Here is a 15296-nt window from a genome sequence, read left to right as displayed (position 1 = left end):
AATTGCACAATTGGTGTCTGACTAAATACTCCCCCCCCCCCCCCCCCCTGTATATAAAAAAAAGAAATAAGAAAAAAAGTACCAAAGTAATCATACCCTTTAATTTGTTGAAGCACATTTGGCAGCGATTACACCTGTATTTGGTGAGTTCCTCCCACGCTCTGTCAGGTTGGATGGGGAGCGTTGTCGCACAGCTATTTTCAGTTCCCTCCAGAGATGTTCGATCAGGTTCAAGTCCGGGCTCTGGCTGGGCCACTCAAGCACATTAATTCAAAGACTTGCCTTCAGAAGGTATTCACACTCCTTGACTTTTTCCAGTTTGTTGTGTTACAGCCTGAATTTAAAAATGTATTACATTTATAGTTACTGGCCTTTGTCACAATACCCCATAATATCAAAGTAGAATTATGTTCTTTAACATTTTTACAAAAAAATGTGTTTGTTGAAAAATGAAAAGCTGACATGTCTTGAGTCAATAAGTATTCAACCCCTTTGTTATGGCAAGCCTAAATAAACCGCTCAGGGATTTCACCATGAGACCAATGGTGACATTAAAACAGTTCGAGAGTTAATGGCTGTGATAGGAGAAAACTGAGGATGGATCAACAACATTGTAGTTACTCTACAACACTAACCTAATTGACAGAGCGAAGTAAGAAGCCTGTGCAGAATAAAAATATTTCAAAACATGCATCCTGTTTGCCACAAGGCACTTAAGTAATACTGTAAAAAAATGTGGCAAAGCAATTAACTTTTTATCATGAATACTAAATGTTATGTTTGGGGCATATCCAATACAACACATTACAGAGTACCACTCACTTCAATCATAGTGGTGGCTGTTATGGGTATGCTTGTCATCATTAAGGACAAGGGGAGTTTTTCAGGATAAGAAAGAAATGGAGTGGAGCTAAGCAAAGGCAAAATCCTTGAAGAAACACTGCTACATTCTTCTTTCCACCAGACACTGGGAGATAAATCCACCTTTCAGCAGAACAATAACCTAAAACACAAGGCCAAATCTACACTGGAGTTGCTTACCAAGAATACAGTGAAAGTTCCTGAGTGGCCTAGTTACAGTTTTGACTTAAATCTGCTTGAAAATCTATGACAAGATCTAAAAATGGTTGTCTAGCAATGACCAATAAGCAAATTTGACAGAGCTTGAAGAAAACAAATGGGAAAATGTTGCACAATTTGAGATTTACCCAGAAAGACCCCCAGCTGTAATCGCTGCCAAAATGTGCTTCAGCAAAGTATTGACTCAGTGGTTTGAATACTTATGTACATTCGATATCTGTATTTAATTTTCAATACATTTGCAAACATTTCTAAAAAATACGTTTTCACTTTGTTATTATGGGGTATTATGTGTAGATGGGTGATAAAAATATATATTTAATCAATTTTGAATTCAGGCTGTAACAAAATGTGGAATAAGTGAAGGGGTATGAATACTGTCTGAAGGCACTGTATATGTGATCGTTGTAAGCAAGGTTTGAAATTATTATTACTATTTATTCAAATATAATATCTGTTTGTGCTTCTTGTGGTCAATTTTCAGTCTACTAATTATTTGTAATTAAGTTCTGGCCCTCTGACTCTCAACAACAAAAAAACATCCCGCGGCAACATTTTGTTGATCCCTGGTCTAGAGAATACCATAGGCTTCTGCTTCCTTTATTCTGGAGTGAGTTTTACCCCCAAAATAACCATATTTTGACATTGCTCAAGTTTGGACGACTAGCATGGGGACCCAACACTCAAAAGTTACTGACCTTCAGGTACGCACAGAAATGTGAAATCCTCTATAAAAGTCATGGCGTAGTTTGAGGATAATGTCCTTCCCCAATGTCTATTGTAGGTGCTGGGTATAATGATGTACTGAACCGCTAGGTGTACATTACAGTAACAGTCACTGGACCAAATTATTTTAGTTAAATAGACACTATTACATATCATATTACAACCTCTATAAGAACAGTTTGTCAAACACAGTATATGTTTAAAGAAAACTAAACCCAGAAAAAGTGCTTGGTTGGGCACTGAATGGATTAGAGCAGAATAACCCAGTGGGTTTTATATTTAGAGGTGGTGCTCTAAGCAGCGGGGCTCTGTTCTCTGTCCTGTGACCTGGCGTCAGGAATAACTTGGCCTGAAGCAGAGTAACAACCAGACCACGACACTATGTGAGCCTGATGATAAACAGAGCCACTGAATCTCAAAATACTAAAGTAGAATGCACTCAGCATGGTCCTGCAGGGAGACTACTGTGAAATGAACCGGACCATTAAGACCAGCGGCAGGCAAGATAGAGAGAGAGAAGGCATCCTAGAATAGTGCTAGGCTTGGATCTGAAACAATCCCCACAGAGGAATGAAAGATGGAAAAAGGCAGGGCAGATCTGTATGAGTAGGCCTAAGTTTCTCGTCCCATCCCAACAAATCGATAAGTTCAACAATGTTGGTCCACTCACAGTTGCTGATTTCAGGTAGGTCAAACTTGGTGAAGTCCCACCACTGGAGGCGGTAGGTGGTGTTGGCGATGTTACTGGCCACAGCTGACTGACCGTCACCGATAACCGCACCTAGGAGAAGAGAACAGAGAAGGTCATCATGTAGCTTTATCCCGCTGAGCAAAAACAAAAAAGTGACTGCACGAGTCACTTAATTTCTATAATATGTACTTAGGTTATGGGGGGGGGAGTGTTATCTATTATACAGTTTTGTAATTCAGTCAAGCCTTTGTTGAGCGGTCATCCAAAATGAGGGATAACAGCAGTGGTCCAGGCCCATGCTTTTTCCTGTCTGCCCAGTCATTCTCAGTAAACGCTGTTTTTTAAAATATTTTTTAAGTCCATTATGTTGACACTTTCCTGGAGTGTTATGTTAATAGTGTAGTAGATTTAAAATGGTTATTTCATCAAACTTCAAATTATTAGAATAGTACACAACGCAGAACAGAACAACCAGGTTGAGGGTCAGTGGCCAAAGCTTGCGACAGGAATATTCCAAGTTCAGACAGAAGGGAGTCAGATCGCTATGATCGCCAGGAACTTTACTTTTGGTGTCTATTTTTAATTGTTGCGCTACTGGTGCTGCCTGTTGATGTTAGGTAGGCAGCTACAGTAGCGGAATGATAACATCTTCGGGTTTTGTTTCATTAAATATATTTTACTTCATCTGGGTGCTTGTGTCACCTACTAACACCCTGGTACTACCCGTAGCTCCCGTTCTCCTCAGTCCGAGAAAACACAGAGAGAAAGGTACGGTGTGTTGTTTTTGTACATGAGTTGTTGTATTTTGGTACTGTCAACACTGAAAGCACCTAGCGATGTATTGGGACAGTATATGTGTTTTACCTTTCTTCATGCTCCTGTGTAGAACAACTTGTCAGATGGTGCATTGGAGACTGATGTGTTCCTGTCCTGTCTTTTCACAATACTATTGCAGGTATGGTTCTATTGTCTAAGAATTAAGATTATACATTCTTTGTATTAAGGACTGGTTATTATTTTATAGTATACATTATGGCTTTATGTATGAGTGTGATTGTGTCAGTCCGAGATAACACTGAGAGAAAGAACAACTTGTCAGATGGTGCATTGGAGACTGATGTGCTCCTGTCCTGTCTTTTCACAATACTATTGCAGATCAACATAAAAGCCTAAAAGACAGCCGTGGTGTCGCTCTTCATTTCTTAGTTCTCCTGTGGTACATAAGAACCTCGCTACAATAGGACGCACATAAACGTGGCTGATGATAATGGAATCCTGACCAGGTGCACTTATGTCAGTGTGGGACTAATGGCAAATCAAAAGGGTGCTGGTGAAAAGCTATTGTAGACTAAAAGCATTTAATAATCATCAAAAAAGGGTAATGGCGTCTGTACGCTGTTATACCAAAACGGGCAATCTCGTACAAATACTATTCATAAGATTGTCTAAACCTAAGATGCAAAGAACTGCTCTAAAATGCTGTAAAATGTATGATAAATGCATTAATAATACTGCAATATCGCCAATTGCAAGGTCCTAATGAATTATAGGCCTAAATCATATATGCAAACGCATTTACTGGTTCTAATTTGATTTCAGAACAAACTTCCATCAGTCAGTACATAGTAAAATGTCTGAAGTAACTGACCCAGAGGCAGCAACATCAATAGAAACTGCCCTTATGCTACGTTAAAATGCCACAAATTATTACACAATTGACACATTTTCTGTCTGTGGCAGAATGTGTGCAAGTCACTCCCCAAGTCAAAGTCTAGGCCACTTACAAACTGCAACTGTCTGCAACCGCAATCATTTTTTCACAGTTAATTTGAAATGGAGATAAAGGCCTCAGGCTTGTGAGACAAAAACAAATTGCTGTATTGACTTGACTGCAAAATAAACTAATGATAAAGACCAGAGACAATGGCTGTTTATACTGAGTGTTTATTCTACTTTCAAGGTGTTCAAAAAGCAAAGTAGATTAAAAACCGATCGAGTTTGCCATAATTAGCTACGCTTACATGACACAATTTTATCAAAAAATTACTGAAACTGCAGTGTGAGGGATTAAGTGCTTAATGTTTTTATCTGCTGCGCCATGGTAATGGGCTAAACCTCTTTCAAGGCTGCACTTTCCCTTCTTACAGGAATACATCAAGTTTGCTGAGCAACTAACATTTTCACGAAAGTGAAAGAAATTACCCTCTTCGTAATGTGGCAAACTTAGCTTGGTTAGCTTAAATGTTACAATTTGTACTTACACACAGTTGCAATTTGCCTATACGGTATGTGGTCAACAATGCAGCCATACAGAACTACAGCTGTCTGCCATCTGCTCTTATTTAAGTCATTAAGAGACCATCATTTATAACGTCACTAAAGTGTTGGAGCAAGTTACATGTAGAGGGGCACTTGTTCCATTCATTTCTGACAGACCCACCATGGCTCATGTCAGAGGGGGGAGAAGGGGCCTAGACTCACGCAGGCTTTGTACATAGTCAGGTGCATACAGTGGGGCAAAAAAGTATTTAGTCAGCCACCAATTGTGCAAGTTCTCCCACTTAAAAAGATGAGGCCTGTAATTTTCATCATAGGTACACTTCAACTATGACAGATAAAATGAGAAAAAAAATCCAGAAAATCACATTGTATGGATTTTTAATGAATTTATTTGCAATTAAAAGGGCCCCTACTGCACATTAAATTTGATTATGTTTCATCTGGGAAGTTATCTGCCCTTATGCTCTATTCACCCCATTTCGTTTTATATTTAAAAAAAATCTAATTAGCCACCGTCTTACTGTATTTCCATGCATCATTGTCTACAATGCACAAAAACCTCATGGCAGAATTATCTACAACGGATGATTGCTAGATTGAGGAAAATACATATATAACGAACTACCTATTCTCAGAGGAAGAGGGGAGCTATAACTAAAAGATACCATCTGTAGTGCACTGGCTACACTTGACTGATTGAAAGAAAGTGGATCTTAAAGAGTGGATTTCACATGTACTAGGCCTATACACCAGAAATATAATGCATGGTCGAACAACCCTAACATGTTTTATGACAAATCTTAGTTACATTTGAAAGCAGATGGCACTCAATAAGCTAAACATTTCTAATAATTTCAGGGTTTAGAAACTCTGATAAATCCTCTTTGGAAAATCACACTTAGAATCATACGTGGCAAACATTACAAACTACAGTATCTAGACGAGCACCGTAGTTAGCTAGTTAATGACTAACAGCAGTTGAAGCCCAGACTGTTAAGACAAGGGACGGCGGATTATGTATTTTTGTAAATATCAGCTGGTACACGACAACTAAGGAAGTCTCGAGCTATTTCTCACCTGAGGTAGAGTACATCATGAAAAGCTATAGACCACACTATTTACCTAGAGAGTTTTCATCTGTATTTTTCATAGCTGTTTACATACCACCACAGACTGAGGCTGGCACTAAAACCAAACATAAGGGGCTATATTCCGCCAAAAGCAAACGCTCATCCAGAGGTGGCGCTCCTAGTGGCCGGTGACTTTAATACAGGGAAACTTCAGTCAGTTTGACCTAATTTCTATCAGCATGTTAAATGTGCAACCAGAGGGAAAACATTCTAGACCACCTTTACTCCACACAGAGACACGTTCAAAGCTCTCCCTTCCCCTCAATTTGGCAAATCTGACCATAACTCTATCCTCCTGATTCCTGCTTACAAGCAAAAATTAAAGCAGGAAGCACCAGTGACTAGATCAATAAAAAAGTAGTCAGATGGAGCAGATGCTAAGCAACAGGACTGTTTTGCTAGCACAGACAGGAATATGTTCCGGGATTCCTCCGATGGCATTGAGGAGAACACCACATCAGTCATTGGCTTCACCAATAATTGCATCGATGACGTCGTCCCCACAGCGATCGTATGTACATACCCCAACCAGAAGCCATGGATTACAGGCAACATCTGCACTAAGCTAAAAGGGTAGAGCTGACGCTTTCAAGGAGCGGGACACTAACCCGGAGGCTTATGAGAAATTCCGCTATGCCCTACAACGAACCATCAAACAGGCAAAAAGCATCAGTACAGGACTAAGATAGGATCGAACTACCCCGGCTCCGACGCTCGTCGGATGTGGCAGGGCTTGCAAACCATTACAGACTACAAAAGGGAAGCACAGCCAAGAGCTGCCCAGTGACACAAGTCTACCAGGCGAGCTAAACTAACTCTATACTTGCTTTGAGGCAAATAACACTGAAACACGCATGAGAGCACCAGCTGGTTCCGGAAGACTGTGTGATCACGCTCTCCGCAGCCAATGTGAGTAAGACCTTTACACAGGTCAACATTCACAAGGCTGCAGGGCCAGACGGATTACCAGGACGTGTACTGCGAGCATGCGCTGACCAACTGGCAAGTGTCTTCACTGACATTTTCAACCTCTCCCTGTCTGAGTCTGTAATACCAACATGTTTCAAGCAGACCACCACAGTGCCTGTGCCCAAGAACCTAAATGACTATCGAACCGCAGCACTCACGTCTGTAGCCATGAAGTGCTTTGAAAGGCTGGTCATGGCTCACAACACCATTATCCCAGAAACCGTAGACCCACTCCAATTTGCATACCGCACCAACAGATCCACAGATAGTGCCCTCAAAGCTAATCAATAAGCTAAAGGACCCTGGGACTAAACACTTCCCTCTGCAACTGGATCCTGGATTTCCTGACGGCCGCCCCCAGGTGGTACGAATAGGTAACAACACATCTGCCAAGCTGATCCTCAACACAGGGGCCAATCAGGGGCACATGCTCAGTCCACTCCTGTACTCCCTGTTCACTCATGACTGCAAGGCCAGGCACGCCTCCAACACCATCATTAAGTTTGCCGATGACACAACAGTGGTAGGCCTGATCACCGACAATGACGAGACAGCCTATAGGGAGGTCGTCAGTGACCTGACCTTGCGGTGCCAGGACAACAACCTCTCCCTCAACGTGATCAAGACAAAGGATTGATGATTGTGGACTACAGGAAAGGGTGGACCAAGCACACCCCCATTCTCGTCGACAGGGTAGCAGCCGAGCAGGTTGAAAGCTTCAAGTTCCAACAAACTAACATGGTCCAAGAACACAAAGACAGTTGTGAAGAGGGCACAACAAAACCTATTCCCCCTTAGGAGACTGAAAAGATTTGGCATGGGTCCTCAGATCCTCAAAGCTTCTCCAGCTGCACCATTGAGAGCATCCTGACTGGTTGCATCACTGCCTGGTATAGCAACTGCTCGGCCTCCGAACGCAAGGCATTACACAAGAGGCTTGTGGTCGGAGGCCCAGTACATCACTTGGGCCAAGCTTCCTGCCATCCAGAACCTCAATACCAGGCGGTGTCAGAGGAAGGCCTTAAAAATTGTCAGACTCCAGTCACCCTAGTCATAGACTGTTCTCTCTGCTACCACACGGCAAGCAGTACCGGAGCGTCAAGTCTAGGTCCAAGAGGCTTCTAAACAGCTTCTACCCCCAAGCCATAAGACTCCTGAACAGCTAATCAAATGGCTACACAGACTATTGCATTGCCCCCCCTTCCCCCTTTTTGACCGCTGCTACTCTGTTGTTATCATCTATGCATAGTCACTTTAATAACTCTACCTACATGTACTTATTACCTCAACAAACCAGTGCCCCCGCACATTGACTCTGTACCGGTACCCCCCCTGTATATAGTCTCGCTATTGTTCTTTTATTGCTGCTCTTTAATTACTTGTTAGTTTTTATTTCTTAGACTTTTCCGTATATATTTTTTTAAACTGAATTGTTGTTTAGGGTCTCGTAAGTAAGCATTTCAATGTACACCTGTTGTATTCGCCGCATGTGACTAATACAATTTGATTTGATACTAAAAAAGCCTCGACCATTTTCACACCATCATCAGATAAAAAGTTAATGATTACTAGGGAATGAAACTGGAGGGGGAGATGGATTGGAGAGTTGAACTGGATCGAAAGTAAGTGTCAGTGTGGGAAGAAGAGTAGCAAGCAGTACGCATGGAGGTGGTATGGGGACAACGGACAAAGGGATGGAGAGAGCATAAGTGGCATTATTTGATGCATATTAATCATAGACTGCATTTTATTCCCCCTGGTCTCGCAGTCCATATATAAAACCAGATACATTTTCACAGTTCACCCTTTTATAGGTAGAGGGGTCAGAACTAAGTGGAGTCACTGGTTCTAACCCCATGGCCATGCAGACTATACCACTGTCACATGGCACCATGGATGAGAGAGAGGACCCTAATTCTCTCACATGGGACCTCGGTTCATAATAGTACCACATGGTGGGTTTGGAGATTGACGACAACTCACGGACTTACTGCACTCATACATGAAAAGAAAGTGGAATGATATACAGTTGAAGTCGGAAGTTTACATACACCTAAGCAAAATACATTTACACTCAGTTTTTCCACAATTACTGACATTTAATCCAGTAAAAATTCCCTGTGTTAGGTCAGTTAGGATCACCACTTTATTTTAAGAACGTGAAATGTCAGAATAATAGTAGAGAAAATGATTTATTTCAGCTTTTATTTCTTTCATCACATTCCCAGTGGGTCAGATGTTTACATGTACTCAATTAGTATTTGGTAGTATTGCCTTTAAATTGTTTAACTTGGGTCAAACGTTTAGGGTAGCCTTCCACAAGCTTCCCACAATAAGTTCGGTGAATGTTGGCCCATTCCTCCTGACATAGCTGGTGTAACAGTCAGGTTTGTAGGCTTCCTTGCTTACACACGCTTTTTTCAGTTCTTCCCACACATTTTCTATATGATTGAGGTCAGGACTTTGTGATGTCCACTCCCAATACCTTGACTTTGTTGTCCTTAAGCCATTTTGCCACAACTTTGGAAGTATGCTTGGATCAATGTCCATTTGCAAGTCCATTTGTCCATTTGGAGGTCCATTTGTCCATTTGCGACCAAGCTTTAACTTCCTCGCTGATGTCTTGAGATGTTGCTTCAATATATCCACATAATTTTCCTTCATCATGATGCCATCTATTTTGTCAAGTGCACCAGTCCCCCCTGCAGGAAAGCACCCCCACAATATGATGCAGCCTCCCCCGTCCTTCACGGTTGGGATGGCGTTCTTCGGCTGCCAAGCCTGCCCCTTTTCCCTCCAAACATAACGATGGTCATTATGGCCAAACAGTTCTATTTTTGTTTCATCAGACAGGAGGACATTTCTCCAAAAAGTATGATCTTTGATCTATGCACTTTTCGCACCAAAGTATATTCATCGCTAGGAGACAGAACGCGTCTCCTTCCTGAGCGGTATGACGGCTGCATGGTTCCATGCCGTTTATACTTGTGTACTACTGTTTGTACAGATGAAGGTGGTACCTTCAGGTATTTGGAAATTGCTCCCAAGGATGAACCAGACTTGGGGAGGTCTACAAGTTTTAACCGAGATCTTTGCTGATTTCCCAATGAGTAGATGCCCTCACCGACTTGCCAAAACTATAGTTTGTTAACAAGAAATTTGTGGAATAGTTGAAAAAGTCGTTTTAATGACTCCGACCTAAATGTATGTAAACTTCAGAATTCAACTGTAGCTACAGTCTATTAGACCAGAGGGAGAAGACCCTGTTAGTCACACTATAATACACAAAAGATCAGCCATATGAGGATCAAGCACCCTGGGTTATATTGAGTCATGCGTACGCAACCACTGGCCTTATGAGTCTCTGTAAATTCAGAGAAAAACTAGTACATGAACGCATTTTCGAAAACACACATTTTATTACGTCCTATTAGGAGAGTAAGATCAGACTAGCCAGAATAAGGACAGTAATTTTCCAACATCACTTAGAAATGTCTCTGCTGGGGTTGTTTGCACTTTAAAAAGGAGAGGGAGGCACAAGTCTCTTGTTGCTTTTTCCCCACAGCTATTTTTATACCAGTTGGGGTCTGAATGGCTACTACTGTTGGTATTTGGTTCATAGGGAGGTCTGAAATAATGGACCCACATGGGTTGACCTCCCATAAACCAGATAAACTCTACTGCACATCTTGTTCTGTACATGAAAATGACATTTCTCCAGCAAGCTTGCTTGCTAGATGCTTATGGCTTTCTTTGTCAGGATACAGCTAGTGGTGTTTGTTTATGGCTGAGCTACAATTGTTCAGTAAGTGATTCAAGCTATGCAGTGTGAGTGCATTTGTTCAAGGCAGAGAAAAAAGGGACCATACACGAAAATAAACTCAATCACAGTGGGTCCACTAACACATGAAAAACATAACGTAGTGCTGTAGCAGTATGGAAGCACGTCAAGTGGAGCTAGAGTTTGAGGTGTGACAACTGCCCAACAGAGTAATCACTATCTTATCAAAGTAGCAATAAATCACAAAATATTTGGTTGCTGTGGTTACATCCACAGTGCATTGGGGCATGACTGATGAAATGTAGAGACGAGGCAAAGATGATTTGTTGAATATAAAATCCTTCAAATAATGTTTAAAGGCTGAAAACAGGATTAAAACACTCCAAATAAAACCAGGGAATATTTATGACAGCCCTAATACAAGAGCAATGCTAATCTCATTTGCCACACTATGAAATAATGTAAGGAATGCAACAAGATATGGCATTATAGAAATGGAATCAGACCGACAGTCAGTCTCTGTTCTGACAGTTTAAACGGTTTAAATTTTGCCAGTAGAAAAGTCAATCACTTCAAACTTCAACCACATACCTTTAGTCGGCCATTCCTGACAGAATCCAAAAGCAAGCAAAATGTTACAATAGTCAAAACGAGCCTAATGTGGTTTAGATCTGTGTGCGCGTGTGCATGATTTGAGTCAGTGTGAACATGTGTCTGAAAGAGTAGCTCCACCACAAACTATTAGGTCTATACCCATTATTCATCCTCAAAGTCCATATAGGCTGTAACTGGCCTTTAGCACAGCCTGCAAAGAGATGTGCTTTCGGGCTCATCCAAGTACACATTTTGAAGGTACCATAAACAGCAGAACGATGAATGAATTATGCAGAGGCCATAAAAACTTTTCAGCTGAAGAGCAGTAGCTTTTAGAGTCCGGTGTCCAACTACTGCTTGAGCGTTCTTAAATTTTGTGAGACTCCGCCAAGTAAAGGTTTGACTGAGCCAGCATTACCTGTGTTTTGCAAATCAACAAACCATTCGTCTACTAAAAAAAAGGGATTATCTGCCACTCACCACACTGCCAGTGTGCTTTACACAAAAGTGGAAGTGAGCCTAAAGCATAGCAGAGTGACTACCAATGCCTTCCTGAAACCCATTTTTAATATCGAAGAGAGGAGATCGTCTCTGTAGAGTGAATTTTTCAAAAGGGATCGTGTATGGCTACTTTATCTCTGAACAATAACTTAATATAATACTGTAGACACACTCTATTCTAACCACTGGGCCTCTGACGACACTTAGCACTTACTTACTTCAGAAAAAAATACTTCATGGAGTAAGTAGGTACTTTTTAAAAATCATTTGGTGAGGAGAAAGCTGCTGCCAGCTGTCCGACACAGCTCTCAGGAAAAGTATTACAAAATCCAAATGCATATCCTTTGGGAATTTCCAGGCAAGATTTTCAAGAGCCCATAACAGTATGAGGGAGCACTGGTGTGTCCTGCAATAGACCCTGACTCAGCTCATCCTGAATTATCCCCATAAAATGTCACTCCTAGGAGGGTTGAGAAACATCTTCAAGTAATGGCACCATCACTGGCTCCACAGCTCAACACTACTCCTAGACAACATGCACAATACACCATAGCCTCTAAAGCAGGGGTATTCAACCCGGGGGTTCACAGACCCATAGGTACGGCAGGGGGTTCAATAAAAAAAGAATACACAAACAACAACTAAAAAGCATGTATTTTAATGTTATGAATATTGTTAGCAACAACAAAATAAACATTTTGAATTACATACCTCCAGTAGAAAAGGGAATATAATTTCTAAATGATGTAAACTTTATTTCTCAACTCCTAATATTGAGCAAATTACACTCATTGGAGCCAAATACACAAACTGGAGTATCTGACATTTTGTTTTGAAAAAGCACCTTGCGAGTTCCAGTCGCGGAAAGTGCCACTGGTAAGCTTTCTTGACTGCTGCTATTTGTGAAAGTGTTTGGAGTTATGTTTCTATCTAATAGGCTATGTTAGAGTCCACACTTCCTACTCCATTTATAATATGGGGAGGTCAGAATAAAAAAAACAATGTATCAAAACTATTAATTAAAAAATATTGATTACTGGCCTTCGAATGGCGCAGTGGTCTAAGGCATCGCATCACAGTGCTAGAGGAGTTACTACAGAACCGGGTTCATTTCCGGGCTGTGATACAACCGGCCGTGGCACAGCTTAGGACGGTGCACAATTGGCCCAGCGTCGTCCGGGTTAGTGGACGGTTTGGCCGGTGGGGCCTTACTTGGCTCATCGCACCCTAGCGACTCCTTGTGGCAGGCCGGGTGCCTGCAGGCTGAGTTGAGTTGAACTTGGTTGCGAGTTGAACTGTGTTTCCACCGGCACATTTGTGCGGCTGGCTTCCGGGTTAAGCTGACGGGTGTTAAGGAGCGCGGTTAGGCGGGTCATGTTTCGAAGGACGCATGACTTCACCTTTGCCTCTCCCGAGCCCGTTGGGGAGTTTCAAAGATAAGATAAGATGGGGAGAAAAAAAAGTGGGGCAAAATACAAACAACAAAAATGTATAATAATGTTGATTACTTCTCCTTGCTATTCACCTGATAAGAAAAGACGAGAACATTTGTTTTGCGTTAACATATGATGGGGGTCCCTTGGTCGCCAGGTTTACCAAGGCATGTGTCCCTGGGCAAGAAAAGGTTGAAGACCCCCTGCTCTAATGTCTTGCATTATTGCATCCTGATGAAACATTGAGAATAAATGATAGACTAATAACGTCCTAGATATTTTAGGGTTATTTTAGGAGGGTACAACATCTTGTGCAGGCCCTGTGCACATAGAATTCAGCTGGGTACACTTCCTGGGATATGACACACTGCACAACAGAAAATCTGTTGCCCGTCTGGCAATGGAGAAATTAGTCCAAAAGCAGGACATTTCCTAAATCCCCAATGTATTGAGCTTAATGCTGACAGCTGGAAACTTCCACTTTTCTATGGTGAGTGCACATAAGCATTCAGTGGTGACAACCGGGTAGCAGACAGCAGGCCGTCAGTATCCAGTCAGCATTTAGGCTAGTAACAGCCCGATCTGCAGTCTGATCACAGAAAAGAACATTCAGATATTCTAACATTGTTATCATCCTGTTACATAACCCTCCCTGACCGTAGTCAGAACATCATTATCAGACCACCACTGCAACTTCAGCAAAACCGAAGAGCATTGACAAGAGAACAATAACATTTTTAATGGGAAACAAGACAACAGAGAGGAACCCGAATGCATTAACACTTTCTATATCCGCTGAAAGTTACCCAAACAGGAAACGTAAAAGAGAGGAGGTAAATAGCAGGAGTGGGGATGCAATCAGCCATACTGGAAATCTCTGCTCAACACCATGACAATCCACTCCACTCTTATAAGAGGGGGTTCAACAGTTACACCTATTAAAATGACAGGCATGATGTTGGCAGGCTCTCCCAAACTAAAACCACTACACTGCTCTGTCTGAGTGTCCATCAACCACAGCGTCAAACGCCTCCAAGAGAGCTCCCATAATGGAAATAAAAAAGGTAGTCGCCCTTCCATCTATAAAGCGAGACTACTGCATTACGGAGTCAGGACCCGCTAAGATATTCTAACGCAGCCACTCAAGCACTCAGTAACCCCAGCCGGGACGCTTTGATTCAAAACGCATCTTTGTTATTGTGAAGAGCAAATACATGTGAAAAATGCAAATGACAAAAACTCAATTTTATATGAACATTTAAACAGTATGGTTTACTCTTCGCTAATGCATTTCAACAGGAAAAACTTCTAATCGGAGGCTCAGTTTTCCCATTGGGCTTTGGGGGATAGCCTACGCACACATATTTTTGGAGGGCTAACAAAGTGCAGGGAATGCATATTCAACAGCTTTCCCAATACAATGTACATGGGGATGACGGTTAGACTTATCTTGGTTTGACAGAGCATGAGCCAACTGGGTGATGGTGTACTTCGAAAAGGGATGGGCAACTTAGGATGGTGGTGGTGGTGGGTGTCGGCACAAACAAATATCAACTCCTGATGAGGGGCCATAATTGCACAGCTAAAGAAAATAACTTGAGCAGAGAAACAATTGAAGCAATGATCGGGAAGAGGTGTTGGAAATGAGGAGGCGGTACACTGTACACACATCAGTTTGGGACTTGCTCGTGTACATAAGCTACATCTCAAAATATGCCCTCTGTTACTTTTGCCAGGAAGCTATCAAAGAAAAACCCGAAGTGCTCTTTAACATGTATAATGCGGTTCTCAACCCTCCCACCTGTTATCAGCATGGGAGCTGCTACTGCAAATTCCAAGGTACATGAGAATAAATTATGACTTATTCAAAGGGTTAACATTCAAAAGGAGGGAATTGTTTTCTGCTACACATCAGCAAGAAGTGTCTCCTTACAGAAGGGAAGCTCAAGAGATTTACTTTGGAGGAGAGGTGGATTTAGGACGGAGGGACTGAAAAGAAAAAGAGCGTAGGGATAAGCTGGAAAGACAACAGTGGAGGGTTGGAGGAGAGGGAAGAGGGGTGAAGCAGACACAGGGTGGGGGGTGAAGAGAAGGCAAACCGAGTGAGAAAG

The 15296-nt window shown here is 41.9% G+C and overlaps 1 protein-coding gene across 2 annotated transcripts in view; it reads right to left on the bottom strand.

The window, feature by feature from the left end:
• The window catches only part of LOC110526195 (activating molecule in BECN1-regulated autophagy protein 1A), a 106041-nt gene that overhangs the window by 60008 nt on the left and 30737 nt on the right, over nucleotides 1-15296 (bottom strand). For both annotated transcript variants that reach the window (XM_021606946.3, XM_021606948.3), the window contains exon 12: nucleotides 2477-2587. In XM_021606946.3, the coding sequence (XP_021462621.3) occupies nucleotides 2477-2587 (111 nt within the window). The remainder of the gene's footprint in view (nucleotides 1-2476; nucleotides 2588-15296) is intronic.

This window comes from Oncorhynchus mykiss, chromosome 6, assembly GCF_057628025.1.
Source record: "Oncorhynchus mykiss isolate SJ-2025 chromosome 6, ASM5762802v1, whole genome shotgun sequence".
Classification (NCBI taxonomy): domain Eukaryota; kingdom Metazoa; phylum Chordata; class Actinopteri; order Salmoniformes; family Salmonidae; genus Oncorhynchus; species Oncorhynchus mykiss.
This window is presented reverse-complemented; position numbering and strand designations above follow the sequence as displayed.